Source organism: Marmota monax, unplaced genomic scaffold, assembly GCF_021218885.2.
Source record: "Marmota monax isolate L192 unplaced genomic scaffold, Marmota_monax_Labrador192_F-V1.1 WCK01_AAM20220418_F8-fsc00010, whole genome shotgun sequence".
Lineage (NCBI taxonomy): Eukaryota > Metazoa > Chordata > Mammalia > Rodentia > Sciuridae > Marmota > Marmota monax.
The window spans coordinates 17,344,821-17,358,000 of NW_026692321.1; the positions used below are offsets into that span (position 1 = coordinate 17,344,821).

The following is a 13,180-nucleotide window of genomic DNA, read 5'->3' on the forward strand; positions in this document are numbered from 1 at the left end:
AACTCACTTGTGTTTTTAATACTGTCCCTATTGCATAGAAAGCTTAGAGGCTGGACTTGGGCAAAGCTGCATAATTAGCAAGCAATAAAGTGAACCAGGAGCCAGGTCCTTAGGCTTCCAATCCAGCATGTTCTTCAAACCACACTGTCACTACAGGAGGGGCTATGACCAGTCGGCCTCTACTACCACTTCCCTATGGTGACAGCAAATCTCTGCCCAAACTGCCCTCTAGATCACTACCTTCGCTGGATTCACTGCTGTGCAGATGTGATCAACAGAAAGTATAGCCATCAACTGGAGGAAAAAAAAAAAGTGAAATTGTGTGATTGTGTGTGTGTGTGTAACTTCCAGCTTATCTGGCTTCAGGCAAGGTCCTGGCATATAATTCTAGCACATGCGGTATTATCACCTCAACCCATTTGTTTTTACCCCACCAAGCAGTGATCTCCAGATATTCTGCAGGGCATCCGTGACCCTGTTAAACTGTAGGCCCCAGATGTGGGCACCAGCCTCAGGTGTATTCTAACATGCAGGAGGTTAGGGGCCTTTCCCTGTGTGGTAGGCATTGCAGCTCATGGGTGTGGTCGGCTCTGGAGCACCTAACTAATCAGACTTCTGATTGATGGTTGCAGCCCTAGAGCTTTTTCACTTACACTACTGCCAGAATTAATCTCCATGCTGATTTCATTGCTATACTTAAATTGTTAAAATCCGGCAAGTAATATGACAGCATGATACTTGAAGAAAGGACTTTTTAAAAGAGAGTGCATATGGTACTACCACAATCGGAGGAAGCTGTGACAACTGACAAGAGAACATCATGATAGCTCTAAGCATTCAATGCTCAATAAATGCCTGGTGGCTCTAAATCAATAGATCTGAGTTTCCAACTCCTGTCCCTTCTTCCTAGAAAAGCATCTGGCTGCCCGCTCACAGAACCCCCAGCTTCTTTATGAACTGAGGAGAACAGAAGATGTTTTGTCTTCCAGCCATCTGGGCCCTGTAAAGCTGCTGTTCCTACTGTCTCACCTTTCTAGGAAGTTCTGGCCATGTTCAGAAGGTAAACAGGAGCTCCTTTGGTGACACAGGTTTACCTCCCTGGCCTGGATGGATGGTTAACACTAACCCACACTGTAAGGAATGTTTCAGATGGACAGAGTGCTTATGTATATTGCACTCTAAACAAGGAGACATGAAGGAAGGAAACTCAGGAGTGGGATTTAAAACTGCTTTAATTCTTGACACTTGACTTCATGTTACTGACTGGCTGTGAAGAAAAGTTGGTGTATCTTTCTGAGCCTTAGTACTTTCATATGAACCTATAGATACTGATGCATTTAGCTCAGAACTAGATTCATGGAACTGGGCTCAGACTCTGAGAAGGAATATCTGCAAGGAAACAAGTCAATCTCAGAAGTTCCTTGAGTGACAGCAGAAGACCCATTCATCTGACTGGAATCATCATTTTAGGAACTTAAATGCCACTTAAATCTATGTCTGCTTGCAAAGGAATGGACCAGCAGACTGCTCATACAGCCAAAAAGCCCTTCTCCAACGGGAACTTGGACAAAGGAGCTTACCATGTCTACGATGTTTGCCATAACCAGAATGAAGATGGCTAACATGGCCCAGGTGTTCCTGGCCCAGCGGGTCCGATCAATCCAAGTGGAGAAGGCCACAAGTTTCTTAGGAAAGGCCTAGAAGGAATAGAATTTCAAGGGTCATGAGCCTTTGATAGCCCTTTGTCCAGTATACATGACTACTGATAACTCTTGTTGCTCCCATACTCTATTCCTAGGAACCTAAAAAGTGCCTTGCCACTGGGTCACCCAAAAACTGATCAAGTGGGACCACACTAAGAAGACAGTGCCAGAGTCCAGGTACTCTTTATCAGTCCTTCAGGTGTGTGTGCATGTAACTCCATGGCCTCCAGTTGCCACTTGGCAAAAATGCTGACCATCCCAGGAGCATGGACAACACTGGCCAGTCACTCTCCATGTCCAAGAGCATAGGACAGGGTAAGGAACAACTTTCAGGACCAGCCTTCTGCCTAACCACCTATCCCACCCTTTCCTAGGTCATTACACCTAAACCCCCCAGGTTACCTTGCAAGCCACCTGTCCGATTTCTCTAAAACACTCCTTTTCTCTTATCCTTCTGATCAAACACTGCCTGGCACCCCCTGTGCCTGCAGGAGAAAGTCTTAATCCCTTTAGTCTGGCTTTTAAGGTCTTTCATAGTCAGAGCCAACCCACCTTCCAGCCAGGCCTGCATTGCCTTTCTACCCAGGTTCCCCTTTATCCAGATTACCTTACTTGTATGCTGTAGTACCATGGCCCATCTGAGTCCAGCCCAGAGGGTTTGCTTAGCTGATAGTGAACAGATGAATGGATGTATGAATGAGGGAGGGAGTGGATAAATGCCTAAATCATCCCAATAAAAGACAAGAGTCAGAATATGTCAGGAAGAATAGATCCTTTAGTATGCAGTTTTATAGAAGTGCATTCTCTTCCAGAAGCTTCCAAGCCCAACAGACAATGCTTCTTACCCGTGGGAAGATGGCAGCCATTGAACAGATGGTCAGGATCAGGAGTAGAATCTCCCCAACCACAAAGGTCACATAGTTTGTCATCAGCCTATGGCAGAGAAATGATGATTAAAGTACAAGTGAGATTAGGTGAGGAGCTTGGAGAGTAGAGACAAGCATGGCACAGGCTTGTGCCTGCAGTTACATGTGACACCAGAGAATTGCTGCTGCACAAAACGAGAGGCCCTAGGCAGTGCGATATCACTGAGTACAGGGCCTGGGAGTGCACCACCTCCCCAATTGTCCTCTGGGACATTTCCCAGATAAAGGTTAAAGAGCCACAGATATGCCAAATGGCCCAATAAAAACTTGGGGTGGCTGGGGTTGTAACTCAGTGGTAGAGCACTTGCCCAGCGTGAGGCTCTGGATTTGATCCTCAGCACCACAAAAATAAATAAGAGATTGTGTCCATCTACAACTAAATATTAAAAAAAAAAAAAAAATCTTGGGAAGGGATTCTTAGGAATGAGCATCTGCTTTGTAACTATGGTAAACAGTTCAGAACTCCTGCTGAGGGTGGCTATGTCTGACATATCCTTTGACTCCTCAGAGCCTCAGTGGCAAGGTCCTTCCACATCCAGTTCATCCCATTCACTGAGAAATCTGCTCTCACTGAGGTCCTCGTGCCCATTCCCATTTCACCCTTTCACAGAGAGTGAAGAGCTTCAGAAACCTCATGTTGCTAAATCCCCTGTCCAGTTTGAGGTCATCTCTTAATTCCTTGAAACATTCTCACTTGGTTTTCAGGATCTTTTCACTCTCTGCTGGTTCTTTCTGTCTTCCTATCTCTATACACAGTTGTACCACTCAACTTAGGCCTTGACCTACTTCTCTTTGCACCTACAGTCTCCCTTGAGGATTTCATCATGTCTCATGCTCTTAATGTACCCTGTGAGGAGATGACTTCCAAGTTGGCATCTCCACTCCAGTATCTCCCCAGTTCCCAGATTACAACTCAGCTACCTATGGACAGTGTCTATAAGCATCTCAAATTTAACATAGCCAAAACCAAATTCCTGATCTTTGCCTCTCCAATGTTCCTTTTCCTATATTGTCCATCTTTTGGTTAATGGCAACTCCATTCTGCCAGATACCGGTCAAAAACCTTAGAGGCATCATTCATTTTTCATACCTCAAAACCAATGTCAGCAAATGCTGCCAGCTTTGTGTCAAAAATATATTTAGAAGCCAACTCTCCCACAATAAAAGTCAGAATCCAACCTCGTATCCTCTTCTCTAACTTCAGCCTGGCCTAAAGTGCCATCACATGGTTTGTTTGGGTCAATGCCATCACCCCTTACTGGTCTTACTGTTTGCACTCTTGCTCATTAAACTCTGCTCAACATAGCAGAGGGATCATTCTCAAATATGTGCCCCAACAGGTGACTACTCTGCTTATATTCCTCCATTGCCCTCCCATTTGAAGAGAGCCAGCACCCTGCTATGGCCTCTAAGGCCCGAACTCTCTACCTTGATTCATTCCTACCACTGTCCCTGCAGCTCCCCCCATTCCAGCAGCATTAAGCCCTTGCTGTGCCTCCAGAGAGGCTTGACCCGCTGTGCCTCAACATTGACTGAGACAGTCACCCCCAGATAGCAGAAAGCCTGCTCCTCGCCCCCTTCAGTGCTTTACTGAATTACCACCTCATCAGTGAGCTCTGCTCTGAGTGACCTGTAAAAAATATGTAAACTTCTATCCTTGCTTTAATTTTTATCTGAAATACTTACCATTGTCTGGGTATATACTTTAAATTATTTAAATATCCATGTGTGACTTTCCCTATGAGATTCTAAGTTTGATGGAAGCAGGGATTTCTTTATGCTTTGTTCACTGCTGTATCTCTAGACCTTAATTCTCAAGCACAAAGTATATATAAATATTTGCAAACTGAATGACTTTGATCTCAAAACAATCTTGAGAGTTTGCCAGGATGGGATCATCACCCTTACTTTACAGATGAGTGCACTGGGTTCCAAGAGCACCTGCCACAGTGCTCCATCTGGAACTTGAGATGGTGTGGCTGAGGCCAAGGCTTTTTACAGCTACTAAAACAGATCCACACAGGCTCCACACACCTGCTCTCTAATGGGAATGCCTGGGCAGGAGGGAGTTGCTAATCAGCCACCAGAGACTGGCAGAGTCATGTTTATCTTTCAGGTGGGGCTTAAGAGTTGTGCAAGAACTCTGGAACACCCTACTTGCACCAAAGGACCTACTGCTGAGGACATCTGTGCTCACCCTAGAATCTGGCTTTACTAAGATAAGCCAAGAAAGGGAAGCCAGGTTGGCCTTGGTGACAGGTTAAGGCAGCATCCCCATTCTTTTCCCCCAAACCCCTGGGGCCTATCCAGCCAAGTTTTCTAATCCTCTTGAATACCTCTGTCCCCTAGCTTTCTTGTCCTGCTTAGAACCCCATTCTGGTGCAGAGACAGAGAAGGAAGGTGCATGGAGCAGAGATGGGGCCTATGCCCTGACACTGGGCTCCAGCTGAGGTGCCTGCCTCTCACACCTCTGTGCCCTAGGAGGTCCCTCACCTTTCTCCCTCTCCTGGCCTATTGGTCCCCTCCACTGCCCCTCCCTTACCAGGGGTCAATGAGTATCTCAACCAGGGCTGTGCAGAGCAGGACCACACAGGAGCAGCTGAAGGCAGCCCCGCTCTGCTTTTCCTTCTCCACTGAGTAGCGGATTTCCATCTCTGGGTCCATGAACCGCATGGATAGGAGAAAGGTGTTTCTCTTCTTTACCCTGCAGTAGAAACAAGCCCCGTGAACCACAAATGCCACATCTGCTACATCCTATGAGTGGGACCATATTTCATATGACTGGTTTCCTGTACCCCACATAAGGGCCTGTGAGAAGCAGTATTCCAGGACCTCTGCAGTGGCCACTTACACCTGGGCAGACTCTCGCTCCAGCAGGGCCTCATTGAGTAGCTGGTTGAGCTCATGCTCATCCTCAGAAGCATCCACCACACGGTCAGCCAGGTCTTGGAGGCGCAGCCTCCGGCGGGGGTTGGGAAACGAGGGGTTGTCTGCCTGCAAGCCAGAGAGGCAGAGTCAGTAGGGCTGATGGGGTAATACAATGAGAAGATTTGGGAAGGATGAAGGTAGAGGGGGAGGGGAACAAAAGAGTCATGCTCCTGAGGACTAGGCCCATTATCTCTAAAAAATATTTTCCCAGGAAGTCTTCCTGATGCTCCCATGTTGCTTCATCCTGCTTGGACCCAAAGCTGAACCAATCCTGTCTGGTCTTTCTAGACCCCTAGTCTGCTGATGACAGTGTTTTGGGAAGCAGCCCCTTGACACCTGATTAGGAGGTTAGAATTCAAGGCAGTACTGAAGAGTGCAGTTCTGTCACATCCTCCTGCTGGAAGAGGGGTCACATGAAGCCCTACATGTTGACATCTTTGAGGGCACAAGTGACCTCCAACCCTAGGGCTTAAGGGAATGGCAAAAGCTCACATCTGGCCCATTTTGCAAAGGAGTATGAATAGGGTATGATGGGAGGGTAGAGAATGTCTTTGTTGCTAGTGGGCTGAAAAGGGGAAGGTGGGCAGTGCTGGGGCTTCTGCCACCTTAGTCCTAGTCACAAAGGAAAGGTATCAACTCTAAAAATACAACTCCAGTTATGACTACATAGCTGTCAGTCCAAATAACAAGAGTGTTGGAGCTGTCACAGCAGGTCCAGGAGTGCACCAGGGAGCCAGAGCCAGGACTCCCTAGTCTTCAACTCAACTGTGCCGAGTTTGACCCTACCCCAGATAATCCCTGCTTCCCAGTTCCTTCCCCCCCACCCCCCCACCGGCTGGGCTCTTTAGGCACCAAGAGCCTACGTTCAGGAAGCATACCCTGGAGCATAGTGACAAAAGCTAATGATTAGGACATGAAGAGTCACAGGCTGCTAAAGCCACCTCTATGTACATGTTATTGAGTTATATCAAATCTGTAAGTCCACTTTTCATCAAGAAAATCACTAATCAGGAAAAGCTGTGGAATACTGATTGCTCAAAGAAAAGCCAGTTACGTTAAGCTTTGTCTACCACCTTCTCTGATGTCAGACACAAAGGCCTTGGGAACAGCTCTCCTCTCGTTGCACAGAGAGACCAGCCAAGCAAGGCAGAGAGCCCCATCTCCAGTTCACCTTTGTCAGTGTATCCACTCAGCTGGCTCCTTAGTGCTAAGGATGTTCTTTGGTTTTCTGCAGTGCTGGAGATGGAAACCAGGACCTCACGTGTGCTCAGCAGGTACTGTACCGCGGAGCCACATCTCCAGCCCCTAAGAGCTCCTTGGCAGTGGGGGCGGTTCTGGATCATCTCCCAAGACATGCCCATTCTCTGGGTCAGCATACTAGTCGTTACTAGTGTGGGCTTTGGAAATGTCCATCTGTGCATGGAACTTGTGGGTTTGACCTAGCCAGAGGGGTAAGTCTAGCATAGAAGTCTCACTCTCGATAAAACAGTCTCGGATCCTATAGAATTTTCCATGGATGTCCTCACTGATCTCAAACCTGTAGGATTCTGGGCCATGTGACTACAGGAGGCCTCACAGGCACATGCCTCTTGGAACTTACCCACTTGACTTCATGTAACTGATGAAGAGACAGTTATACTGTCTAAATGTGGTCACTGCTAAAAAGGAGCAGCATCCAGGCTAGTGACAAAGCCTCCCACTTCCAGTATGTGCCTCCATCCTACTGCAGCAAACCTACCTCTTCCCAGTTCCTACCCACAAGTTGGCCCTTGGTGAGTCCTCCTTGCTCTGGGCCTACCTGGGCCTCCTGCTCCTCAGCCTCCTCCGATGTGGAGCCACTGGCCTGGGCACTCCCATTGGGTTCCTTTGTCTCAATAAGGGCAGGGGAGCTGGGCTTTGAGGTTGGAGCTCCATTTGGTAGGGCCTGCAGTAGAAAGAAGCATCCATCAAGGTCTCCAGATACTGTCTGCTGCACATTCCAGTCTGTAGGCGGTCTACTATTATTCTAGAATCTTCCCACTAGAGTTGTTGAAGCCTCACTGACCTAGAAATTCCACTATTCAGTTTCTCCTCTAGAACATTAATTTTAAAATGCTGTCATTTTCTAATATCAATTTTTATCAAAAGTTTTCTAAACAGAAGACCCAATTGGTCTAATTCCTTCTTCAAAACAGTAACTCAGTGACAGTGACTGGGATCTGTTTTCGTGGAGGGCCCTGCAACTGCTTCTTGATCTGAAAAACCTCCAGAAACCAGTGAATTTTTCCTTGACAGAGTGAGTGAAACACTGTACTGCAGGGGAAACGGGAAATGCAGTCTTGTGGCTAACTAGTTCATTTATTCAACCAGTAAGTATTTGTGGAGTACAGACAAAATGGTCTAAACTGGTGGACCAGATATTCTCATGAAGAAGGGCAGACATTGGCAAAATAGATAAGGAAAAGATGCAGTTCATAGAAAGATGGCTGGGTAAGTAGGACGGTGGGCGTAGAGGTAGTTGGGAGTCCTTTAGTAAAGAGGTAGTGTCACTGTGAAGATGACATTTCAGTAATAAATGAAGGAGTAAGTCAAAAGGGAATTCCCAGTGCAAAGGCTCCAGAGTAGCCTTGGGCTACTCTGAGGATGAGTGGCAGCCAGGGGGCCAGGGCTGTTGGAGCAGGTGAGCAGAAAGGGACCATGGGAGCCACTGTGGAGAGAACAGACAGAGGGCAGGACCACAGATGGCTCTGTTGTTTCTGTACCTTTCCTCTCCCCACCCTTCTTTGTACTGAGGTTTGAGCCCAGGAGCAATTTACCACTGAGCTACATTCCCAGGCCTTTTTATTTTTTGAGATGGGATCTAAGATGCAGAAGCTGGTCTCAAACTTTTGATCCTCCTGCCTTAACCTTCCATGTCACTGGGTTTTAAGATGTGTGCCACTTCAGGGCCTGTTTCTTCTTCATTTCCCACTCAGGAAACCTGCCCTGGCTTTAGTTTCCTCCTCCTCGATGGCTGCCCCACCTCATTCTGCATATTCTCCCTGGCATTCAAGCCACTCGTGGCTTCAGCTACTTTTACAACTACAGAAGCCTCCCTTCTGGATTTGTCTCGGGATATACTGCAATCATCTTAATTCCAACTTACCATGAAAGACACTGTCTCCCCTACAATCACCTTGCCTCTGAAAGACACTACCACTGGACTCCTCTGCACAGGATGCAGAGTAATTCTTTACATCAGCCTGCCTCTTGCCTCTCATAGTCAGCCATCTTCAAGTCCCACCAACCTCTCTTTTATAACTGTTCTTTAAAAAAAATAAGATCGTTTTAATTCCTTCCTTTCCAAATCTCTGCTCCAGAGGTGTGGTAGGGAACTTACCGAGCCGTTGAGGCCATTTTGGGTGGCTGTTTTCTTCACCTCTGGCCTGGAGGCAATGATGAGGTATGTTTCGATGCCCTTCTCATCTAGGTAATCACAACGGCTGCCCCCATCACCTGGCTCCACATCGAACTCTCCTTTCAGGCAGTCCATGGTGCTTTGGGAGATGTGCACACGCCTGGATTGCAGAGGGGGGCCTTGAGCATGTGTCAGAGACAGCCTTTGCCTGTACTAGGGATGGTCAGTGCATCACAGGCACTGGCTGCTGCTCTGGCCTGTATCCCCAGGTATGTAGGGCAGAGGCCAAGTGGGGACAGTCTTGTGGCTAACTAGCTGTGTAGACAGTGTGGCATCCACTTCCCTGAGCCCCAGCATTGGGTCTTTAAAACAAAGAACACAGTTTTTCCTCGTGGACTATTGAGAGCATCAAATGAGATAAGGAATGTAATAAGCTCTGAACTCGAATAACGTCATAAGCTGATTATTCCCTATCTTGCATGATTCTCAGTTGCAAGCCTGATGCCAACGGGTGGTAAAACCCACTCTGAGTCACCAGAGGACAGAAATGCAACTGTCTCTGAGGAAGCTCCCTGCCCTGGTGGGAAGGCTGAGCTTGGCCTGTCCACCCTAAGGGCAGGGCCTGCCAGGATATTTGGTTCTGGTTCTGTAGAAGAGCTCGAGAGAGCTGTGCGAGAGGCTGTAAGCCATAAAGTATGGCCTCCAGGCCTGCTGCCTGATTATTACTAGTCATGACACCTTTCAGGAGTCCTGAACTATAACATCAGTAAGTACAGGACAGACTGCTGCAGAGGCAGGCTCCCAGAGGAAGGTCTCAGAGTGGCCTTAGCCAGGCATAAGTAGGAGGGAAGGAACACTCCTACTGGGTGGAAAGGGGGCCCTCAAGGCCTTTTGTCCCTCATTAGGGCCACTGCCTTGAGGGTGGATGAGATGTTCCCTTCATAGATCCTTACACCTGCCTACACTGAAGGCATACTCACCCAGGAATGCCACCAGCCTCCATCTTGTTGGCCACAGTGACATCGGTGGACCACACATCGTACTGCCAGCGCTTCTGGCCCAGGACACCACCCAGCACAGTGCCTGTGTGCACCCCCACACGCATGTCCACCCCAGTCTTGGTCTTCTCCCGCACATACCTGCCAGGCACACAGAGGTGTTAGGGTTCAGCTCTGTGTGAGGCAGCCTCGCTCTCCCTGCAAGAGAATTCTGCATGAGCTGCCCTCCCCTCCAGGCTGAGGGGCCTAGCACATGCCCTGAGGCTTCCTGCTTCCGCTGAGCAGCTGCAACTGGGGACAAGACAGGGCAGGACCTAGCAGTAGATCCAACAATCACAGGTCAGTGAGACTTGGGGCAAGGTGTCTGGGGACATAGTACTCTCTTCCCCTGAGGGACCTCTAATTTCTCTCTTCAAGTTGTTCACTTATTCATTCATAAAGTTACTGTTCCATCGAGAATCTAGAATGTGCCCAGCATCCTGTACGCTGCAGACACAGAGGTAAACAACCTCTGAGAAGAGTAACTTGCTTAACAACTCCAGAAAAAGACTAATACAAATTTCAAAAATCAGCCTGCTGGGGGAGTAGAGATTAAAGTTTCTAATCCTGAACTACTGTCACCCCAGGGGGGGACTGCCTTTGTGTCTTTCCAAGCTAAAGGAAGAGGGGCTTAACCTGAGAGACTAAGAATGCAGAGCTGCTCCTAGAGGCCAAAGGGAAGAGCACATGACATCTGGGCTCCATTAGAGGGGAGAAGCCTCCTAAGAGCTTCTTTTTCCACCCTCTCCTGGGCCACCAGAGAAACCAGTTTCATGTGGAGCAGCACAAGGGGAAGCCTGCTCCCCAGCTCTTGTGGGGCGCTGGAGCAAAGGGCAGGTTCCAATGCCACCCTACCACCGTCTATGGCATGCGACCCAGCATTCACTTCATGTTGACATGGGAAGGGCTGTCCCTGAACTGCATCTGTCTTAGAGGGTCATGGTGAGAAAACAGAAAAAGGGGAGAACTCTTGGGGAGGCGGGTCCTCAGGAAAACATGGAGCAGTGTGATGGTTTTCACAAAGCAACTTTTGATAGAGAGAATGAGGTCACCAAAGGCTGAGGCATGGCCAGAGGCTGTGGAGAAGCCATGTCCTGACTTGCCAAGGTTGAGGATTCAACCTTATCCCACACCTCAGGCAGATTCCTGGCATCTGGTTAGACCAGTGAAAGGCCTACTTCTCCCCAGCCAGGGCCAAGAAGCCTGCCCTGGGAGCCCCTCGCTGCCAAAGGCACCCACTCACGAGATGGCCTCCACCATGGCAAGCCCCATGAGGATGGAGCAGACAGCATGGTCCTCCCGGTAGTCAGGCAGTCCACAGATGCAGTAGTAACAGTCACCCAGGATCTTGATTCGCAGCTGGTGGTATTTCTGAAAGGGAAGGGCATGTGTGTGTTCCCAGTCCCTTCTGGACATGGAGCAGCGGCAAAGCAAGCAAAAGGAAGGACCAATGGGGGAATTACTGAGCCAGGGAACGACCAAGGACAGCTGATGCAGTGGGTACTTACAGCTGCCAGCTTGTCAAAGCGGGCAAAGAGCTCATTGAGCAGCTTCACAAGCTCCTGGGCACTGCAGGCAGACGACAGCTGGGTGAAGCCCACGATGTCTGCAAAGAGGATGCTGCAGGAGAGGGGACGGCAGGCAATGAGGCTCCAGACCCCCACCTGACTCTACTGCCAGCTCCTGCCAACTCACAGGACTGCCAGGCTAACAGTGGAAGAAGGTCTTGCTCATCCCCCCAGCACAGTGAGACTTTGGTGTTTCCAGGCAAATTCAGGGCTCCGACATTACAACTTATCCTTGCTGAAGTCCCCTCTGCATGCTTCCCTCTCCAGTTGTACCTGGGGACCACCCTCCAACTGGTCAAACCCTACCCCTGGCTGAATGCATCCTTTTTTTTAGAGCTGCCCCTGAATGACAGACAACCTTTTAGGAACCCTTTCCTTCTCCTGAGTGACATTCATACAATGACAGAATAGAACAGCCTGCATAAAGCACATTTTAACTGATATCTGCCAGTACATTTCCTCCACAGGACTGTGGAGTTCAGTGGAGCTGAGGTGCACACAGTGGGATGGCCCTGCCTCTAGTCCCCAGGAAAACCAAACCCATGGTGCTCAGCAAATCCCAGGAGCCACGTTCCTTTGGCCCTTCTGCTGGGGATGGGTCTCAGCCATCGCACCTGACGTTCTCATGCCGGTACATGTACATGGTGTTAAACTGCTGCTGGTCCTTCTGGCTCTCATCTTTCTTCATGTCCTTCAACATCTCATCAGCTACGTGCTTGGGCAGGATGGAGAGCATAAGGTTTTCCTGGGAGGAGGACGGGGTTGGAGGGGAAGTTCAGACTCTTCTGGAAAGAAACCCCCAATCCTGGTGAGAGATGTTAGCCAGGAACAAAGACCTCTAACAGAGGCCCCACAGACCCACACTGGGAAGCTGGGGAGAACAGGCAGCTTGCCCAGGAAGGCCCACCATCACAACAGCCCCTTCCCAGCACTGACACAGGTTAGAAATGCCCCAATAAACTCCAGCTCAGCATCATCCTCTTTCTACAAGTGCAGTCATTCCTGTGTCAGCCACTACACTGAGTCCTAAGTCTCCTTCCTGTCATTCACCATGTTTCGCAGAGCAATCACGAAATTCAGATTCAACTTGATCTAAGATTGACAATATACCTGGTGCCAGCGATACAACAGGCAGCAAGAGTTCTACCTCAGAGAGCTTAGGGTCTCACAGGGACGCAGATCAGGACATCAATGCAGTGCGGTATGATACTGTCATGACCAGAGGAGAGCTATGTGACAGAGGAAGACATCAGGGCACCATAGAGGCCTTCTGAGAAGTGAGCATGGCCAAGTCTTGAGGATAAAGTGCTAAGGGCATTCCTGTGAGGAAGCTACGTACTCAAAGGTATAAACGCGTGACACCAGGTTCAGGCAACTGCAAGCATTTCAGTAAACAGAAACACCTCAAGAGCTAGATGTAGACCAAGGGTCAGCAAACTGAGGTCTGTGGGCCAAATCTGGCTACTGCCTATTTTCATAAAGTTTTATTGGCATCCAGCCACACTCATTTATTTACATATTGTCTCTTGGCTGTTTTCACGCTCCAACAACAGAGCTGGGTAGTTGTGATGAAGACCATATGGCCCACAAAGCCAAAATATTTACTATCTTGCTCTTTCCAGAACTCCGTGGCTTGGGCATC

General features: G+C 48.8%; 2 protein-coding genes across 10 annotated transcripts in view; one reads left to right on the forward strand and one right to left on the reverse strand.

Annotated features, from left to right (window-relative positions):
• Cenpo (centromere protein O) overlaps positions 1-3,807 on the forward strand; it is a 28,929-nt gene extending 25,122 nt beyond the window's left edge. For all 3 annotated transcript variants that reach the window (XM_058578396.1, XM_046441380.2, XM_046441381.2), the window contains exon 7: positions 911-3,807. In XM_058578396.1, coding sequence (XP_058434379.1) covers positions 911-1,083 — 173 coding nt within the window. In that variant the 3' untranslated portion in view covers positions 1,084-3,807. The remainder of the gene's footprint in view (positions 1-910) is intronic.
• Adcy3 (adenylate cyclase 3) overlaps positions 1-13,180 on the reverse strand; it is an 84,132-nt gene that overhangs the window by 7,578 nt on the left and 63,374 nt on the right. For all 7 annotated transcript variants that reach the window (XM_046441375.2, XM_058578395.1, XM_058578394.1 and 4 more), the window contains 10 exons: positions 12,153-12,283; positions 11,479-11,590; positions 11,214-11,341; positions 9,914-10,072; positions 8,916-9,093; positions 7,356-7,481; positions 5,481-5,623; positions 5,172-5,333; positions 2,549-2,636; positions 1,581-1,697 (listed from right to left, as the gene is read on the reverse strand). In XM_046441375.2, the coding sequence (XP_046297331.1) occupies positions 1,581-1,697; positions 2,549-2,636; positions 5,172-5,333; positions 5,481-5,623; positions 7,356-7,481; positions 8,916-9,093; positions 9,914-10,072; positions 11,214-11,341; positions 11,479-11,590; positions 12,153-12,283 (1,344 nt within the window). The remainder of the gene's footprint in view (positions 1-1,580; positions 1,698-2,548; positions 2,637-5,171; positions 5,334-5,480; positions 5,624-7,355; positions 7,482-8,915; positions 9,094-9,913; positions 10,073-11,213; positions 11,342-11,478; positions 11,591-12,152; positions 12,284-13,180) is intronic.